This window comes from Aphidius gifuensis, linkage group LG2, assembly GCF_014905175.1.
Source record: "Aphidius gifuensis isolate YNYX2018 linkage group LG2, ASM1490517v1, whole genome shotgun sequence".
NCBI classification, from domain to species: domain Eukaryota; kingdom Metazoa; phylum Arthropoda; class Insecta; order Hymenoptera; family Braconidae; genus Aphidius; species Aphidius gifuensis.
Genome location: NC_057789.1, coordinates 19,503,933 through 19,525,075, shown reverse-complemented (window position 1 = coordinate 19,525,075; position 21,143 = coordinate 19,503,933). Strand labels below are relative to the sequence as shown.

Sequence of the window (21,143 nt, the reverse complement as noted above, 5' to 3'; positions counted from 1 at the left end):
TAGATAATAAACAGCAGGAACATTTAGAAAAAGTCTATCGAAAAAAAATTAACCCTCGGCATGGAAATCTGAAAAAACATGCAACTCGTAAAAATAAAATAACAAAAGAAACATTTTAAACTACAAAAAATTTTTTAGAAAATCAGTTCATAAAAAATCCTATACAACATCTTAAAATAAAAACTTACCTTTTTTAAGTCGTAAAAATAAAATAACAAAACCAACATTTTAAACTTCAGAAAAATTTATGTCGTTCGTAAACTAAATTAACAGCGGGATGATTTTTTCTATTCTACCCTTATACGATTTGAATACGAAACTAAAAACTATATTAAAAAAAACTCCTTTATTCTATGTTTTCTCAAAACTCTATTCTTTTTTCCTTACTATAAAACTAAACACATGTATTTCAAAACTAACACCGAAAAACTATACTAAAAAAACTAAACAGAAAAACTATATTAAAAAAACTACTTTTATTTATGTTTTCTTGAAACTCTATTCTTTTTTTCCTACTATATAACTAAACACCTGTATTTCAAAACTAAAGCAAAAAAACTATACGAAAAAAAACTCTACTGAAAATTCTATACTAAAAATACTAACCCAAAAAACTATACTAAAAAAAACAACTGAAAACTCTATGCTAAAAAAACTATCTACCTGTACGATTTCCTTATTCTATACTACGCTTACCTATGCTCTATTCTTATTCTATTTCTATACTACGCTTACCTATGCTCTATATGTACTTCACCGTTGCCCCGTGACGTCACCCATGCATTTTTACTACGCGCCCTTATTCATTCATCCTATACCATACAACCCCATGCATCCTATACTATATACATTCACACACATACCTCTCTCTCACACACATACCTCTCACTCACTCCTATGCTATTTTATTTTTAATGCACAACACACACGAGGGGGAAAGGAGGGGGAACCAAATTCCCGGAATTCGCCCAGAAGAGCCACCTTCTACTGCTCTGTGAATTAGTCTGCAGCATAACATGTCCGCCCTGTCAAATAATACGTATAATACATATAATATGTATACTAAGTATAATAAGTAAAATAGTTTAGAATGTAAATTCCCAAGATTTGCTAGTGATATCAGACTTTTTTTAGTTGGTAGTATATATTAATATTAAAATAAACAAACACAAAATATAGAATTTTTTTATAATGCTGATTTATTTAACCATTGATTATGCGTGTTATCAAATCCCAAATATTTTACATACACTTCATTACCCCTTCTTTTTAAAATTTTTTCTATCAAATAAATATCTTTGTGTCGAACTTTTTGTAACTCTGGTTGATAAAAACAACCATTTATTGGATTTTTTTGATAGTCTTCAAGGTTATATGTGACAGGAGATGTTTTATTAACCTTTACAATTTTAAATATTTCATTTGTCCAGTTTGGAATGTAATTTTTTTCAAAAACATGCTTGTATTTACTTATTCTAACATGATCATTCAACTTGAATTTAGGTTTGATATAACAATAATTCAAACTTTTGTACACTGTTCTTTTCAAAATTGAAATTTTTTTACCATCAACTTCTATTGGTTTCATTTTAATAGTTCTGTGTTTAGTATTATTATATTTCTCAATTAACTTTGGTAATAGTTTTAACCATTTATAATTCCCTTGCATGCTAAATTCGAAATACATTTTGTTTTTAATGGTCCTATTGAATCTTTCAACTATTGATGCCTTTAAATGAGTAAATGTTGAGTACATATGAACATTATATTTTTTTAGCATTGATTTAAATGTAGAATTATAAAACTCGGTTCCTTGATCCACATGGAGATTTTTGTCAATTCTCCCTTTTTAAATATTGATTCCATCGCTGATGATACTTCTTTTCCAGTTTTATTTTTGAGTCCTACAGCCCAACTGAATTTTGAAAAAATGTCGATAACTGTTAAAATATATTTAAATCCAGAGTTTACACTTGAATATTCAATCATTTCGACAAGATCTGCTTGCCATGTTTCATCTTTGTCTCTGATATCAACTTTACGACGTAAAAAATTTTTTCTTGCTGGAGCATGTAATTCACGCACAACATCTTTTTTATAGTCTGTCATAATTCTTTGACTGATGACTACTGACTGTTTTTTATATTTATTTTTTTATATTAATATATTAATCCTCTTTCTCTTAACTCTTCGATAATTGAGATGATTTCATTATCGTGATTTGGATTACCAGCTGCTCTCGATGCAATTAATAATCGTAAACGATCAACAAGCTCATTCGGATTATCCCAATATACATAATTCACTGTTGATGAGATATTTTTGTCAACTCTCATAGCTGTTGGTAATAATCCAGTACCGTAATGCTCATTATTACTTTCAGGTGATGCAATAAAATCAATATATTTTTGAGATGCTAGATTTTTTATTGGCATATTTGATCTATGATATCGATGATGTGCATTTGTGTTATGAATAATTTCACTATAATTTTTTTCATCAATATCAGTGATGATTCTTTTATTTGGTGACTTCATGAATAATAATTCCATTAATCCAGGTGTTATCTCGTATGATGTATCAAAAATATTTATTTTATCATCATTGAATAATACTTTAGCATTTCCGATCTTGTAGTCTGATTTAACTAGTCTTATTCCGTAATCTTTATCCCACTGTATACTATTGATTTTTTTCAAGTATTCATTTATTAAATCATTATTTGATTCATCTCTCACAAATGTTATGTCACCTTCATTAGCAGTATCATATTCAGGTTCTTGATCATATATTGTATCATCAATATCTGAAGTACTATTATTGGACTCATAAATTGAATTATTGTCCTCATAATTTGTATTTTTTTCATTCGGAAGTATTTCATCATCAATTGTTGATGATTTAATGGTTGTTGGTATTTGTGCTGCTAATTTGTTAAGCGGTGTAACAACTGGTTTTAAATATTCATTCGCAGTTTCTGATATATTTTCTTTGTCTAATTTTAACAATTTATATTTTTTACGAATAACATTTTGTACTTTTTCAATTTCACTTAATAATTTTGTTTCATCAACTAGTTCTTGTTCACAAAGAGGCATGTTGACCCTTCAAGATTTTACAATTAACTAATAAAATTTAACAAATCGTTTTGTTATTTATAGTTATAAAGCAGTCAAAATTTTTTCTATACCTTCCTTTATCTATATCTCTATCTTTATCAATACACAAAAAGCAATATTTTTCTTTCCAACAATCCACACACATTTGACGAAATTTACTGTAGTCCATGTCAATGTTAACATGATCGTGATGTATATGTTTTAGATTTGTATCATCTTGTGGGAAAACAATTAAAAAATTAATATTATCACGTATCAAATGTTTAGGGATCCGTGCGTATGATTGACATAAATAAAACGAATCAACAGCTTTATGTCTTCCCATGCAAAAAAAAGCTTTAATATGATCCTGCTTTTCAGTCGCAACATCATCAAATGTAAACAATGAATTCGGTTTCGCTTCGTCAACTGGTACTACTTGATCATTATCAGAAAGTTTATAATAATTTATTTCTTCAAGTGGTTCAAGTAATTTTTTCAAATATTGATATTTTGGTTGGTATAATGATTTACTATAAATGTAAATATTAGCAAATCGTAAGCCATTTGGATCAACAATTAAACTCATTAAAGCGTTTGTTTTACCACAATTACTTCCTCCAATAATTGCACATCTTATTGTATTTGGTAGTAGATCACCGTGACGTTTTTCTTTGAAACCATCACCACTTTTTAACGTAATTAAATCAAAGTTGATAACTGGTAATTTGAGAGCTTGTTTCTGATATTCCATCGTGATGAGTACTGAGCACAAATGATATAAATTCATCTGTTTTATACCACAGCAAATCAGTCTCTTATGAACTATGATTGAGCATACATCACAAAAGAAAAAAAATAAAAAACGACGAGGCACAGGAATACTCAATAAAATAATAAATAAATTGCCATTTGAACTTCATCTGCCTGGTTATTCATATTGCGGACCAGGTACCAAGTTAGAAAAACGTTTAGCAAGAGGTGATCCAGGAATTAATCCTCTGGACGTAGCCTGTAAAAATCACGATATTGCATATTCGAAGAATCGTAACGATATTAAGGCAAGAAACGCAGCTGATGATATTTTAGCTCGTGAAGCAGCCAAACGTATATTTTCCAAGGACGCAAGTTTAAGTGAGAGAGCAGCAGCTACATTTGTAACTGGAGCAATGAAAATAAAATCAAAATTTGGTATGGGTTGTGTTGAGGAGAAAAAAAAGAAATGTATAAAAAGAAAACAAATGTCTTCGCTAAAAAATAAAAAAACGAACAAGAAGACTGGTAGAAAATTAATAAAAAATAAAAAAAGCACTAATAAAAAGAAGAAAATCAAGAAAAAAAAAATATCATTTTCAAAAATTGTACAAGCAGCAAAACAAGCAATGAAAGGATCAAATAATTCAACTACTGCAATTCAATCAGCATTAAAAGGAGCGAAAGCAGCTATCAAAACGAGTGGTGGTAAAAAAGCAATTACTGTACCCAGAGTATTACCAGTTGCTAAACATATTGGTGGTGCTTTACCGCTTTTGATTCCAATTTTCTCAGCTATATCAGCATTAGGAGGATTAGTTGGTGGAGCATCTGGTGTTGTTAAAGCAATCAATGCAGTAAAGTCAAGTAAAGAACAATTGAATGAGAATGTGAGACATAATAAAATGATGGAGTCAATTGCCATAGGAAAAGGGCTTTATTTAACACCACATAAAAGTGGAATGGGACTTTACCTTTCTCCAAAAAACTTCAACTGATGCTACCGCAGAGAGCTTTAACTGACGGTGATTTATTATTATTTGCTAAACAATTAAAAATTACTAATTTCCGTGGAGTTTTTATGCGGAATGATATGCCAAAAGATGGACCATGGGAACAAGAGTGTGGAATCATTAATTTAGATGATAAAAAAAATCCTGGAACACATTGGGTAGCATATAAAAGACTCAATAAAAATTCTGCATTATACTTTGATAGTTTTGGCAACTTGCAACCACCAAAAGATCTCGTCAGTTATCTCAATGTTGGTAGCATCAATTATAATTATAAACGTTATCAAGATTGGAATACATATAATTGCGGACATTTATGTCTTGCATTTCTCACGGGGAAACTATAAAAGCATAAGAAAAAAATTTTTACAATCAGTTATTCATCAACCTTGACAATGAATGATACTTTTACATTAACTTTAACCGGTAAATCTTCAGTCTTAGAAACTGATTATTTTCCACCAATACAATTATCAAGTGAAAAAAATTATTCTTTAGCACTTATTTCGTTTTTATCATTTAATTCATTACCAAATATAGATCGTGATAATAATATAATTTCATTTTTGAATAGTGATGAAATAATTGAAATACCGACTGGAAGTTATGAGATTGCTGATCTTGCTGCTTACTTAAAAGAAAATTACATCAATATTACGTATAATAAAAATACACTACGTTCATATATCAAAAGTGATCAAGACATTAATTTTAACGAATCAAAATCACCAGCGGATTTACTAGGATTTGAACCTAAAGTATTAAAAGCTAATGAAATACATGAATCAGATCACCCAATTAATATTTTAAAAGTTAATTCATTAAGAATTGAGTGCAACATTACAACAGGAGCATACGTGAATCAGCAAAAAGTTCATACAATATATAATTTTTTTCCTGCTGTACCACCTGGTTATAAAATAATTGAAGTACCAGCAAATCCAATTTATTTACCAATTACTGTTAAAAACATTGATCATTTACAGTTAAAAATTGTTGATCAAAACGGAAAACTAGTAAATTTCCGGGGAGAAACAATAACTATTACGTTACACATAAAATCATAGGAATGGGAATTTGCTTTAATTCACGAGCTATAAAACGTGGAGCTTCGTATAAAAGCAGCACATCATGGACACCTCCAGTCAGTCTGAATCGAGCAGTCAAGAAGTTGACACCTCAGAATATAAATTATCTGCAAAGTCTAGGTCTAAAAGTAAAAAAAAATTTTGGAACTTTAATTGGATAAATATAACTTGTCTCAATTGTTTTACACGTCAAAATGAGTGAGGAAAGTATTCTTGATATTAACGCACCAGTTCAATTTAACAATGAAATATCCAACTATGAGCTACATGCTCATCAGTCATTTGGATCAACCAGTTTCGATAATAGTGATGAAATAAGAATATCAATACAAAATCAAGATTTGTTTGTTTTGCCTTCGAAAAGCTATATTCATATCAGTGGAAAATTTACCCATACACATGCTGTTGTCAACAATGGAAATAATGCAGGTAACGCTCCTGTTGATTTTTCTGTTTTGAAGCTTGCCAATAATGCTATGTGTTTTTTATTTGATGAAATGCGCTATGAATTGAATGGAGTTCTAGTTGATAAATCAAAGAATGTTGGTATAACATCAACAATAAAAAATCATTTATCATTAAGTTCACAATTAAATTATGAAAATGCAGGATGGATAAATAATGATACTATAAAATTAGAAAATGATGATGGATATTTCGATATATGTGTTCCATTAAAAATGATTTTTGGCTTTGCTGAAGATTATCAAAAAATAATTGTCAATGCTAAACATGAACTTATTATGATACGTTCACGTTCGGATACTAATGCAATTGTACAAGATGCTGTAATGGATGGTGATATGCCAGAATTCAACTTAAAAATTACAAAAATTGAATGGCTTGTACCATATGTAATGTTATCAAATAGAAATAAAATTGATATTATGAAATATATACAAAAAGATCCTGTCATATCTATTGGATTTAGATCTTGGGATTTATATGAGTACCCATTGCTGCCACAAACAACTCATCATATATGGACAGTGAAAACTGCAACTCAACTGGAAAAGCCACGTTACGTAATTCTTGGTTTTCAATCAAATAAAAAAAAAAATTGGTTAAAAGATGTAACACAATTTGATCATTGTAAAATAACAAATGTTAAACTATATCTTAATTCTCAAATTTTCCCCTATGGAAATTTGAATCTTGATATTGAAAAAAATCAATTTTCTTTATTATATGATATGTATGCTAATTTTGCAGAGTCTTACTACGGCTCAAAGATAGATTTAATGTCAAAAAATACTTTTATTACAAAATTTCCATTGATTGTTATAGATTGTAGTAAACAGAATGAGTTTTTAAAGACTGGTGCTGTAGATGTACGCTTAGAATTTGAATCAAAAGAAAACTTTCCTGAAGGAACGTCAGCATACTGCTTGTTTCTACACGATAAAATAATAGAATATAAACCAATAAGTGGTTTAGTACATAATGTAACATAAATAAGAATAATTACAAGTAAAAATAATGTTTTTGGTTAAATAAATAAAAAAACAATTAACGAACAAAGTATTAATTTTATTATTGTATTTATTATTCCATTTCATCATCAAATCCTTCAAAATCATTTACAGAATCATCTAGTATTATTTCTTGATTATTTTCACCGCTGCAAGTCATAGTTAGTCTTCCAGCCTTCATAGTATTTTCTAATTCCTTATATTCGACATCATCGTTATTGAAATGCTCAGCAAACCTCTTTGGTAAATATGCATATGAGTAGTTCCCCAACTCAACAGTGACTGCTGGACCATACTTTGCATCCGGGTATCTTCTTACACCAGTAATTTTATATATTACATTTTTTTTTAAATCTTTTAAAGGTATGCGTTGCTTTGTTTTTTGTAGTCGTTTTGCTTTTGAAAATGCCATTTTTTTGTTTTATTTAATTATTAATCTAGAATATGCATATTTATTAAATAATAGAATAAAATAAAATAAACAATGTATTATAAAATTATTTAAATAAAGAAAAAACTTACATATTTTAATATTGACTGGTGGCTTGTAGCTGGTTACACTTGATGAAGAAAACGAATTCTGATGCTTCTTCGATGTGGGCAAGAATATATACTCAGATCGTAGTTCTCCCACCAAAAAACATAGAAAATTTTGTCTTTTCTATTGGATCAGAGTTAACGAAGGAAGGGAGAAAAAACATTATAATTCGTTAAAATTATTTAGAGAGGGGCAAGTCGAGGTTAGGTTTTTCTTAGAATCTAACCATTAACATTTGTTCTTTTGTTAAATATTTGAAAGTTATTTCTCAGAAGAAAGTCATTAATTTTTCATACAACTTGTAAATTCCTATGGCTTAAATATTTTAATCTCTTTTACAAATCCAATTTTCTAGAGTTAAGTGGTTGAATAACTAGCTCTTTTACAACAAATAACCCTTTACGTTCTTGAAAACCTTGGAAATCAATAAATGCAGACATTTTCTTTTTTTTGACGTGGAGGTTATGTGTTAACGTCTGTTTCAAATCAACTAACAATATATTTCTTGAATCACTTTTCTCTTATAGATTTCATGACTACTCCCTCCACTAATAAAATTACCCCCACACTTAAAACCATTAAATTAGCTTTAGTACGCATGCTCTTGCGCATGCTCAAAAAAAAAAAATTTTTTATAAAAATAACAAAATTTATTCTTATGGTTTTTGTAATTTGTCTCAATGGTGTGACTAATCAGGTTTCAGCGCAGCAATCTTAACTTTCTAGGTTCAAAACACCATTGAGACAAATTTTTTTTTTTAATTTTATTAACATTTTTTTTTATAAAACAAAAGAAAAAAAAATTCCTTCGAGCTGGATTCGAACCAGCGACCTCTGGATATCTCTTATATTTAAATCAAACCAATTACAGTCCCTTGCTTCTGCCAACTGAGCTACCGAAGGTGATATATTTGTTAATAATATTATTTAATTATTTATTTAATTATTATAAACAATTCAAATACCAACAACGTAAATTCAAATTACATACACAGCAAAAGTATAATGACTCTTTGGTCAAGACGGTAAGGTAATGGATTCCCAAGCTGGAGACCCGGGTTCAAATCTCGCTTGGGAAAAATTTTTTGCAAAAATAAAAAAAAATAATATTAATAATAAAAATAACAACGAGAGGGCGCAACGATCCCAAATTCAAAATGGCCTCTATGACAGAAAATCCAAGATGGCGACAAAACAAATCCCCACCACCGAATGACACCACTAGCCGCTCAGACCACGAATTTAATCCGCGAGACCACCCGCTGTTATCAAACGCCGATTAAATTAATTCGTGGTCCAGAACCCGTATAACTATACTACTATGGAGATGACCCATTAGAAGGAACAATCAAAATGAATGAAAATTAAATAAATTTTAGTTGTAACAATAATCATTGTAACGATAGAGAATGAAATAAATTTGCAGTCACGAATTTCGATATATATTAAAGAAGAAATTAAAATCCCCCCAGCAGGGAAGGCACAGTTGCTTCAGCAACTGTATGATCATTTTTTACATCATATGTAAACAAAAATATAAAATATAAAATATTTTTATTTACGAATATCTAAATCAGCTGCTAAAAGCATCTGTCTATAAAGCAAAAAAACTAGCATATTTAGATGGTGTAAAAAATCCTTTATATATGTCAGTATAGTATTTAATATCGCATCGATGGTGCGCGCGCCATATGTTGTTGGGATATAGGCGTGAATCCCAGGTCTGTAAAGTTAGCACATACGTTTATAGCACAATCAAACCAGACTATAAAAAACAAAAAAAAAAAGCACAAAAATTGCGGATTCCGCACCAAAAACGTATATAATTCGCACCTAACTCCTGATATAGTTCGGTTTGATTGTGCTATAATGTATGTGCTAACTTCACATACCTGCAAATCCTGTCATGCTAATTATGCTAATATATACAACATACACATGTTTCCTGATGAACGTAACCTTTTGTTTATAATATCTTTTCGTATTTATTTTGCTTTTGGGAATATATATATATTTTTATGTTATTATATAAAAAATATTCATAATTATATATTTATTCAATTTGAATTTGGATATTAATTGTCAAGGTAATTAATATTATAATAATACAATAAATAAATAATATCAATATAGATTGATGCATATAGTAATTAAGTAAATTTTATAAATTTGTATTGTGTGCAATTGTGTGATATTTTGGTGACAATTCATTTACATTTACAAATGAAAAACAATAGAAAAAAAGAATGAAATTGAATGTAACCAGTGCAATAAAATTTTTAGTGGAAAAAGAAGACTTCATGCTTATACAAGTTGAATTCATAAAATTGAGCTAGTTAAGACAATAACTGAAAACGAAACTTGTGGATACTGTGATAAAGAATATGCAAATAAAACAAACTTCTATTATCACTATTCACATTGTCATCAAGTCTTAGATTATCAAACTATAAATTGTCCATTCGTAGGTTGTGATAAATCTGTGAATATATAAGTATACTTTTTTAAAGCTGAGAAAACACATTTGAAACAAGCATCATTATCCAGTGAAGATGGTAGAGTTCGCTTTTCTTAATGATGATAGTGATTACTATGTCATTTGTTCATTTAATTAATAATAATTAGTGTGATATTTTCTAATATAAATTATATTTATTCATTGTAAAATATATTATTTATACAGATTTCATGGATTGGAAGGGTAGAGTTAAAACCAAAAAGGTTGCACCTTTATAATCAAAGATACAAAGAGCAGAGTTTTGGTAATTCCAACACCAAAAGACAATACATCTGCAACTGCAACTTTAAAAAATTTAAAACCACTGTATGTCCATCTATAATGGATGTTACAGGTGTTAAAGATCCTGACAATAATAATCAAAGTAAGGGTGTGAACTCACGACAAGCTAAAATTTCCGCTTATAAACATGGCAGCTATAAAAATAACCAAAAAGTAATTAAATTCACTAAATTATCACTGAATTAACTACTATTTACTGAATCAACTGCAAATCCGTGGTGTCTCTCCGTGACTGCAGAACAAGCTTGACACCACCAAGCTTGTTCTAAAATCACGGATTCGCGATAAATTTAGTAAATTTATTTAATTTTTGGTGATTTTTATAGCCGCCATGTTTACAAGCGGAAATTTCAGCTTGTGATGAGTTCGCACCCTATAGTTGATGTTGAGTATTGGTGATTTGATTGTAGAAAACCTTTAATTTTCGAAAAAAAACTGTTTTTGAAATATTTCCATGTTAAATAAAGTGTATTTTATATTTTGTTATTTTTGGTTCATTAATATTATTTTATTATTGTTTTATCAATTATCGATATTTTATATATTTTTTCATTGTTGTCAAGTGTATTAAATTTTAGAGCGGTGTGTTCACACGCAAGTTTTTGCTGCAATGCTTTATGCTTCATGAATGAGTGCCCTCACCGGTAAGTTTTCTCGCTCACTGACGAATCGAGTCTCCGCTCGGTCTCTACGACTTCACAGCTCTATGGTGTTATTTATTTTTCATTAGCAATGTACAATTGTAGCTACGAACAAAAGTATTTAGAAAAATGTGAATCGTGTTCATATGCAAATGTTTCCTTGTCAAACGAATTCATGATAAATCTTTTAATACCAAATAAAAATAACACATTCACTTTACAAGAAACTTATTGATAAATCACTAACATTGTGGCACGAAGAGGTTGGTATATGTGTCGATTGTTTTAGATCAACGAAAATTCTAAGAAAGATCGAAGTCCTCTAAATTACTGATATCATTGTTTTAAATCTACTCTACATCAATAAATTTAAATGGTCAAGTAAAAATGATAATTGCTTAATAAAAGGAATACCCACTTCTAAAATTCACATTTGTGGTTCTACCAAAAAGACTAGAAAGAAGGAGAATAAACTCCGTACATTGGAAATGGGACAAAATGTGTCCTGTACCTCGAGCTTCTCAAATTTGCCAATTTTGCGCTGATTGGGTTCTACGTATGAAGTTAGTTATTTTGTCAGTTATTTCCGCAAAAATACTAGCTGGATAAAAATTGATATTTTGTTCGTTGCTAGCAAAAACTGGTGAAGTAATGCAAAAAATGCTTACATATTTTTTTTTTTAGAACGAACAAAAATTAATACGAATGGTACCAAGTAATTTTATATACTTCTTAATATTATAGTTTTTTCTATCGAATGATTGCAGGACTTTACAAAAAGATGTGATATCTAAACAAAAAAAGAAACACAGTTTTTTTTACAAAAAGGAGCGTCAAGTATTCGAAATCCCCACTAATTATGTGATTATAGTAATTTTATTTTATATTGATATTTATTAATTTTTTAGATACAAAAAGATATAATACCAAAATAGGTCAAGAAGGAAATATTTAACGCATATAATTAAGTCTTAATCTTTGACAAAATTTTATACTTGACCCCGCCCGGTTCTTCCCAAATAAAATTTAAAGCCTACACACGTCTCGACAACAGAGTTAATGGTATTTTCCAATTATCCATTATTATATATATATTAGACCTGTCCAAAAAAAAAGAATTTTTTTTTGTACCCTCTTGAGGTCTAAATTTGTTCTTTATGATGACACAAAAAAAAAAATAAAAAAATTTTTTTTTTAGGATTTTTTTTGAGCCTGCTCATCGGGTTTTTGTATTTCCCATTTGATTAGCACGCACGCGTATGGCTGTATATCTTTGACTTTGCATGACTCAGTCAGTTTTAATCCTAGAGAGTTGATATTAGTCTCATTTTGTAGCTTATGAAAATACCTTCAAATTGTCATTGTATATTTTTTTTGTACTGTTTTTTGTTTTTTCGTCTCAAAAAAAGCTTGTAAATCATCAGTCTGGTACGACGCCGCACGGTTCACACCGTCTCTTATATTCATCTTACAATTTTGCTGATTTTTATTAATAGTATTTCATATTATTTAAAATAAATCACATCAAAGTGTGCGCGTATACCTGCTTAATTAATATTAGTAATTTTCTCAACGGGTTTCCATTAATTATTTGATATTTATTGGGTTTGTTCTACTTGGGTGATATTACACGTGTACATAACCTATCACGCGTCTTTAAGTTCGGTATAAAGTTAAAAAAAAAAAAAAAAAAAAAAAATAAAAAATAAATAAATCACCAAGTCTATGCTAATATAACGGTGCTACTCCAAAGTGTCCAATAAGACTCAAAAGATAATCAATTTGATTATCCGATATACGTCTATATATAGTGAAATATACGTCTACAGAAGTGAAAAATCAACGATCATTGTTGCATCAGATTGTGGATCAAACATTATGAACATATTAAAGTGTAATTAATACTGATTTTCCCAGATAATAATTACTGATTTTATCAAGTAATCCATAGTGTGCTCAATTTAGAAAAAAAAAAAAAAAAAAAGAAAAGGATACATATATAATAAAGTATTACCGGGTCTTATACTGCGTCTCATTAAAGCGTGGCTTGCATCATCTCCTTGACCTGGGGATAGTTGTGGTTAAAGTGGTAATACATCATATCGACATAGTCTTTGCTTAACCAGAGGTCATCACAGTGTTATTCAATCAGCTGTACTTATCCGTAGTTACACAATGTGATGTACAGCGCTGCTTACTTGGTAATAACTATACAAGAGGTCACTACTACATAATTTGAACAGCTGTTCTTACTTGTTTGTATACATATAGACAAAATGTCTATTATAAGATCACCAGCACGGCGTAGCTTGTCACTCGATCTTGGTGTCAACAACACAACTGATACAGACACTTCTTTGATGAGTAAAATGCAACAATCTAACACTACTACAATGTCTCAAGAAATTAACAAATTATTAGCTGGTGCATCAAGTACTGTTAGTGATCGTAAACCCATTGGTCGTCCTAGAAAAAATGTTTCTGTTAACACAACAGGCAATAATACTCCTGTTAGTGATGTTACACTTGACCAAATAAAAACTCTAATTGAACAACAATCAATCAAACTTAATAATATTGTGGAACAACAATCAATCAAACTTAATAATATTGTAGATGCATTAACAACATTTACTGCTTCAGTTAATAAAAAATTTGCAGCCGTTGACACCGAACTACGTGATGCAAATGATAATATTGTCGCTCTGAATCAAAAAGTTAATAATAATTCTAAAAATTGAGCACACCACTCAAATTACACACCTGATGCCAACAACAGTAAACAACTAATTGAACGTATGCCAAATATCATAGTATTCGGCATACCTGAAGATACAAATGAAAACATTACTGTTACACAACGTGTCCTAAGTGATCGAGGTAAGGTTGATCAACTTATAGATACAGTACTTGAGACTTACACCAATATTGGCACTGTTAAAGTAAACTCCTCACGCATACATCTTTATTCTGGTACTCTTACAAAGCCCAGAATGACCAAAATAAAATTTAACAGTACTTTTTATAAAGACATATTTGTGCAGAAAGTCTTGGAGTTGAAAAAGGCAAAGCAATTAACAAACTGGATGAGCAAAATCGTGATATCGCAGGATTTCACACCTGCTCAATTAGCCCAGCGGCGACAGCTGACAGATCAGCTGACACAAGATGGCGTAACCAATGCTCGAGTGAGATTTGTCAACGGTGTCTTCAAGGTTGTCAACAATCGTCAACAATCAATGCAACAACAACAACAAGAAACTTGAAATTATTGTATAATAACAATAATAATAATTATCATAATATTAATAGTATTTTTAAAATAAAGCCTGTAACTTCCTCTTTATCAACTTGTTCACCTGTGTCTACATCATCTTTCTCTTCCAGCTCTTTCAGCTCTACAACTAATTATATACATGCTACTCAATCTTTGGATACTACTGGGAATATGTTTAATATATTTTATCAAAATACTAGGAGTATTAAAAATAAATTTATGGATACTTATTTAAATTCTCTAGCACTCAACTATGACATTATTCTTATTACTGAGTCATGGCTTGAACCAGGTATTTCTTCCTATCACTATTTTGATAGTAATTATTTTGTTGTTTTCAGAACAGATAGACACGTGAAGTATAAATCTAAAGGTGGTGGTGTGCTCTGTGCAATAAAACTTAACAAGTTTAATAATATACATGTAATTAACCTACCGGAAAAAATTACTGATATTATTGAAATGGATATACTTGGCATTTACCTGGATTACTATGGCTCAGCATATCGTATTTTTGTTATCTACATTCCTCCTGATATCATAAATAGCAAAAAGACAATATTCTCTAAATTCATTAAACTGTTTCAGGAATATTTAACTAAATTTAATTGCCACTTGATCATTGCTGGTGATTTCAATTTACCAGAGTTCAACAACATGTTACCATCTGCACATAGTAAACTTTACTCTATTATTTCTCTATTTATGTCAACATTGAATCTACAACAGCTTAATACTATTCTTAATTCTCATGGAAAAATTCTAGATCTTATATTCATTTCTAATTTAACGTGTTTAATCTCACCAGCTGATGCATTAGTTCCTCAGGATGACTATCATCCTCTTCTACTTGTAAATACTATATTATATTATATCTACACCTAATGATTGTTTTGTATCAAAAATCTCATCAACTAATTATAAGATGAAATACCTAGATTTAGAGAAATTCAAATACGACCTAAGATCTTTAAATTGGGATAGTTTGTTCAGCGTGAGTAACAGTATGTTTTCAGTTGATCATCTCTCTGATATTTTTTATAATACATTCTTTAAGCTAGTAAACAATAACTATTATCCACCACAGCGTCCTTACGAAGCTTCAACTTATCCATGCTGGTACTCTGCCGAACTAATAGCACTCATTAGGATTAAGCATAAGTATTTAAAAATTAATAAGAACAATAAATCAAAGTCAATTAGTACAAGAATTAGAGATATTACAACAGCTGTTAAAGATCTACTGCGTAAAGACTTTGCTAGATATAATTATAATCTAGAGAATAATATAAGTACAAATCCTAGGCAATTTTGGAATTTTATTAATAGTAAATTGAGTCAGTCTAATACAATAAGCTGTATACTCATAAACGATAACATAGTTTATAATCTACAAGAAATAACAAATGCATTTGCTACACAATTCTCAATTACATGATTTTCAATTTAACTGCTAAACATATTTTATTTAACATAAAAATGTTTTTCTCTATCAAGCTCAACAATTTTATACTTTTGAATAATACTACTTATCCTACTAATGATAATAATAAAATACGTTTACAAGTTAAATTGCATATACCTGCAAAGTCATGATTTTTAAGGTTTACTTGAAACAAAACTATTAACAGTACAAAAAAAATGTACAGGGACAATTTGAAGGTATTTTCATGAGCTAAAAAATGATTTAATTAACAAATTTAGACCTCAGGAGGGTACAAAAAAAAAACTCTTTTTTTTTTGGACAGGTCTAATATATATACCCTTCATAATTAAATTAAATTAAATTAAATTAAATTAAATTAAATTGAATTAAATTAAATTAAATTAAATTAAATTAAATTAAATTAAATTAAATTAAATTTTGATTATTATTTAATTTTGTATATCTAACTCCAGAATAAATCGGAGGCTTATTCCATTTACTTTTTTCGTTAAAAATCGGGTAAACCCGGTAATACGTATTTTGATTTATTATTATTATTATTTGAAATTCCAGCTTAATGTGGAGAGTATACAAGTCAACTCACTATAGTAAAAAGGGGAAGGGGAGTAGTATAAGATTTTCACGATATATTGTTTTAGAGTATCACAAACTCTCTCTCTGCTTTGGGACTCCGAGCTGAACAGTCGTTCTCTCTGAATAAACCAGGTATTCTGAGCCTCTATGGGTTATCCCTGAGAGTAGCCTCGTGTTCGTTTTGGTTATGTTTGACTTAGGTTAATCCTGGTCTTGTTTAGCTTTTGATTGTTAATTTCGCGAATATCTTAAATTTCAATTCGATTATTGGAGGTTTGTGACGACGAACTACGATTAAGTTGATTTAATTAATTCGGATTTTTGGTAGAATAACGCGTAAATTAATTTTCCCATCACGATTTTAGTTTTGCTTTTGTAAACGATTATCTTTTGAGGCTATTTACAGATTTAGAGTCGATTTACTGGCGGTTTGTGTAAGCAGATTTCGATTAAGTTGAGGTATCCTCGATTCTAGTTTTCGGTTATAAAAATATGCTTATTTTGGATTTTCGATACGTTTTAATTATGTTTTGTATTTTTTTATTGAGATTTTTGAATATAAATTTTGGCTTACGGCTTTGCTTAAATATTTGTTTGTAAAATTTATTATTTAATTAATTCTCCACACAACTTTACCCGTCCCTCTCTCCATAACCCACATACTGAGCGACTCTTGGTTTTCCTCGAAGACTAAGTCTATGGAAGGTTTGTTTCGATTGAGTTTCTGGTGTTAATTTTGTGTTTTTAATTTTACGATTACGACTACGTTTAAGATTATGTTTGAGTTTCCGTTCAGTTTCCGTTACGTTGCAGTGTTGCAGTTGGATTTACAGCAGGTTTTATGGTTTTACTCCGATTTTACTCATTTTCTAGTTATTATTGTTATTATTGTGTTTGAGAATTTATTTTATGATTTTGAGCTACGAAATTACGTTTCAGATTATTATTAATATTATATTTTGTCATAATTAGTTTTTTTTGGTATTAATATTTGGCCTAAAAATCGAATAAACGAATTATATATTTAATATTTATTTATATTAATTTATAAATGTTGGTTATGTGAGGGTAGATCATAAATAATAACAAGTACAATTTAATATTATTGGTTACGTTTATTTAATTAGCAGTCAGACAATATATAATGCGAGACAAGAGTGTAAAGTGCACGGCGGCCGGAACTGGAATGAGTATATTATATAGGGGTGCATATAGTGTGTGTGTAGTGTATGGTTGTGTATGTTTGTTTAGTGTCAGCCTGTAAGTTAAGATTTGTGTCCGGTAGTGTAGCAGTTGTAAATATATTTAGTCAGGGACGTGTCATCAGACTTTGTATCTCCAACACCTCCTCTCAAAGATGATGGCGTAGGACCTGTTGTTTACGTTATTTGTAGACCAAGTCCTTGGCTGCAACTTGTCAGTTTAGTGGATGTTAACCCTTTGAAGCAACATGTCTGCTGGCATCTTATCAGTTGATAGGTATGATGGTGTTACTCGTCCTTGTTCATAGACGTCTCGGATGAAATGATGTCTAATGTCAATATGTTTAGTGCGAGAATGATATGCTTGGCTAAATACAAGTTTTTGAGCACTTTGATTGTCATTGTAAATAGTTGTATGTTCTATTAACATACCAATCTGACGAAATAGCTCTTGCAAGTATAACGCTTCTCTGGTTGACTCTGATAAAGCCATATATTCAGCTTTAGTGCTAGATAAAGCGATAGTTCTTTGCTTTCTTGATTTCCATGATATACTGGCACCAGCCAATATGAAAGCATATCCAGTATATGATTTTCTATCATTTCTGTCACCTGCCCAATCAGCATCAGCAACACCATACAATTGTTTACCAGTTCTTTTATATACAAGCTTGGTATCTATACTGCCTTTTAAATATCTGAGAACTCTTTTTGCTGCTTTCCAATGTTCAGATGAGTAACATGAGTTAAATTGACTAAGATAGCTTACTGCATATGAGATGTCTGGCCTGGTAGAAATGGCTAAATACATCAGAGCTCCAATGAGTTGCCTGTATGGAAATCTTTGGAGTTCATCATTATTTATATTCTTTGGTTTCTCTAAGTTGCAGTTAGCCTCGATAGGAGTCAAGACTGGCTTGCAGTTTGACATATCAAATCTTTCAAGAATATCCTCTATGTATTTCTTCTGATTTAATTGTACTACATCATTTATTTTAGGCCTGCTAAATTCTATACCTAAGCATCGTTTTACTTCACTAAGATTTTTCATTTCAAAAACTTTGGAGAGTGACGATTTGATTTCATTTATCCATGTAATATTAGCAGATGCAATGAGCATGTCATCCACATATATTAATATTATCATGATGTCGTGTTTGTCTCTGGCGACAAACATGCATGGATCCTGAGTAAGCTGTTGTAGACCAAGTTTCTTCAATTCAGTTACCAGTTTCCTGTTCCATTGAACTCCAGCCTGTTTAAGTCCATATAGTGCTTTTCTTGATAAACAGACTTTGTTGTTCTCATTATGGAGTTCATTTTTCCAATTTTCTGCTGTTTCTAAAATGCGTGTGTCTGACATGACCTGCCTACTCGATCCGACAGGTTTGCCTGACAACATTTTAGTCAGCATATCTTCAAGCCCTTCAGGGACTTTCATGTAGACTTTCTCATTCAAGTCACCATTCAGGTAGGCTGTTACGACATCCATTTGTTGTATCATGAGTCCAAATTCTGCTGCTAGTGCAGCCATGACTCTTATTGAAGTGAGTCTTGCAACTGGTGAGAATGTTTCAAAATAATCTTCACCTGATTTTTGAGAGCATCCTTTAGCTACTAATCTGACTTTCTTTTTGCCAGAAATTGAGCTAGGAATTTCTTTTGTCTTGAAGACGTATCTATTGCCAATAGCTTTTCTGTCTTTTGGTTTTGGTACAATATCCCATGTTTTGTTTTAATTTGAGATAGTAATTCATTTTCGATTGCTTGTTGCCATTCTTCGGCATCATCAGAATTTTTGGCATCTTGAATTGTAATTGGGTCTTCAGTTAGGTTTGCCATTTCATCAGCTGCTAGTTCATTTGGTAGCTCATCTTCAGAGTCATCTACAATTTCTATTGTATTGTTTCTTATTTGTTGATATATTTTTCTAGGTCTACCTTTACCACCTGTTCTCAATATAGTTGGTCTACCACGACCTCTTATTGATGTATTATTTGGTCTATCTGGTATATTTTCTCTAATAGGTGTTTCTGGAGCTAGTTGGAAATCATCAATGGATTCATTGTCTGAAACATATTCATTATTAATTGATGGTCCATTATTAATTATTTTGAAGGAATTCGATGGTGGATTTTGGTTCACCATGTCCCCACCTTCACCTAGAATTTCTTCATACATATTATTATAATACTTATCATTCATGAATTTTGCACTGCGGCATATTATTATTTTTCGAGTTTCTGGATTCCAGACTCTGTATGCTTTTGATGTATCTGAATATCCAACAAATACACATTTGTTTGCTCGTGAATCAATTTTGCCTTTGTTTATTTTGTTATCTAAGGCATATACTGTGTAAATTTGAAAATGGTCAACGTTTGGAATTTTATTTGTCCACAGCTCGTGAGGCGTTTTGCCATTTAAAGGTTTTGTTGGACATCTGTTACGAATATAATTGGCTGTATTGATTGCTTCAGCCCAAAATGTACCTGGTATTTCAGCATGTCGCATCATGCACCTTGCCATTTCATCCAGGGTTCTATTTTTTCTTTCAGCTACGCCATTTTGTTGTGGTGTATATGGTACAGTTAACCTCCTCTTAATTCCATTTTCTTGTAGGAATTTATCAAAGTTTGAATTGCAGTATTCTTGACCATTATCCGTCTGTAACATTTTAATTTTCTTGCCAGTAAAATTTTCAACCATAGATTTATATATTTTAAATTTTTCTAACGCTTCATTTTTATGTTTTAAAAAGTATACTTCACCCCATCTTGAGTAGTCATCTATGAAGGTGATGAAGAATCTGTGTCCACTGTGAGAAGGGCATCGAACTGGACCGCTTACGTCACTGTGGACTATTTCTAGTCAATCTGTTGTCCTCCCGTCATTGGATTTTGGAAATGGTTGATTGACAGCTTTTTCTTGAGCGCACACTTCACAGTCTTTAATTTCTTGAAGTGATTTTGGTGTATTTAATATTCCTTGTTTACACATGAGCTTTATGTCTTTTTCGTTGACATGGCCTAGACGATGATGCCATTTTTCAAAGTCGTTTTTGGAATTAAATTCGGCAAGATTTGCAGCGTTTTGGCTCTCTTGAATATAATATAGATTGCCAATTCGCTTTGCTGTTATCAGTACATTATCATTTATGTCAGATATTGTCGCTTTTTCTTTTTCAAAGAGGATTTTATAATTTTTATCTGTCATTTTTGACACTGACAGTAAATTAGTT

The 21,143-nt window shown here is 30.4% G+C and overlaps 1 protein-coding gene across 1 annotated transcript; it reads left to right on the top strand.

Annotated features, from left to right (window-relative positions):
* The first annotated feature begins 6,695 nt into the window (after positions 1-6,695).
* On the top strand, positions 6,696-7,406 carry LOC122850479. The gene has a single exon (XM_044149620.1). The coding sequence runs from the start codon at positions 6,696-6,698 to the stop codon at positions 7,404-7,406; it is 711 nt and encodes a 236-aa protein (XP_044005555.1).
* The last annotated feature ends 13,737 nt before the right edge of the window (positions 7,407-21,143 follow it).

What these genes read in the sequence shown, in the direction of transcription:
- LOC122850479 (XM_044149620.1), top strand. Translation starts at nt 6,696, where the DNA reads ATGATACGTTCACGTTCGGATACTAATGCAATTGTACAAGATGCTGTA.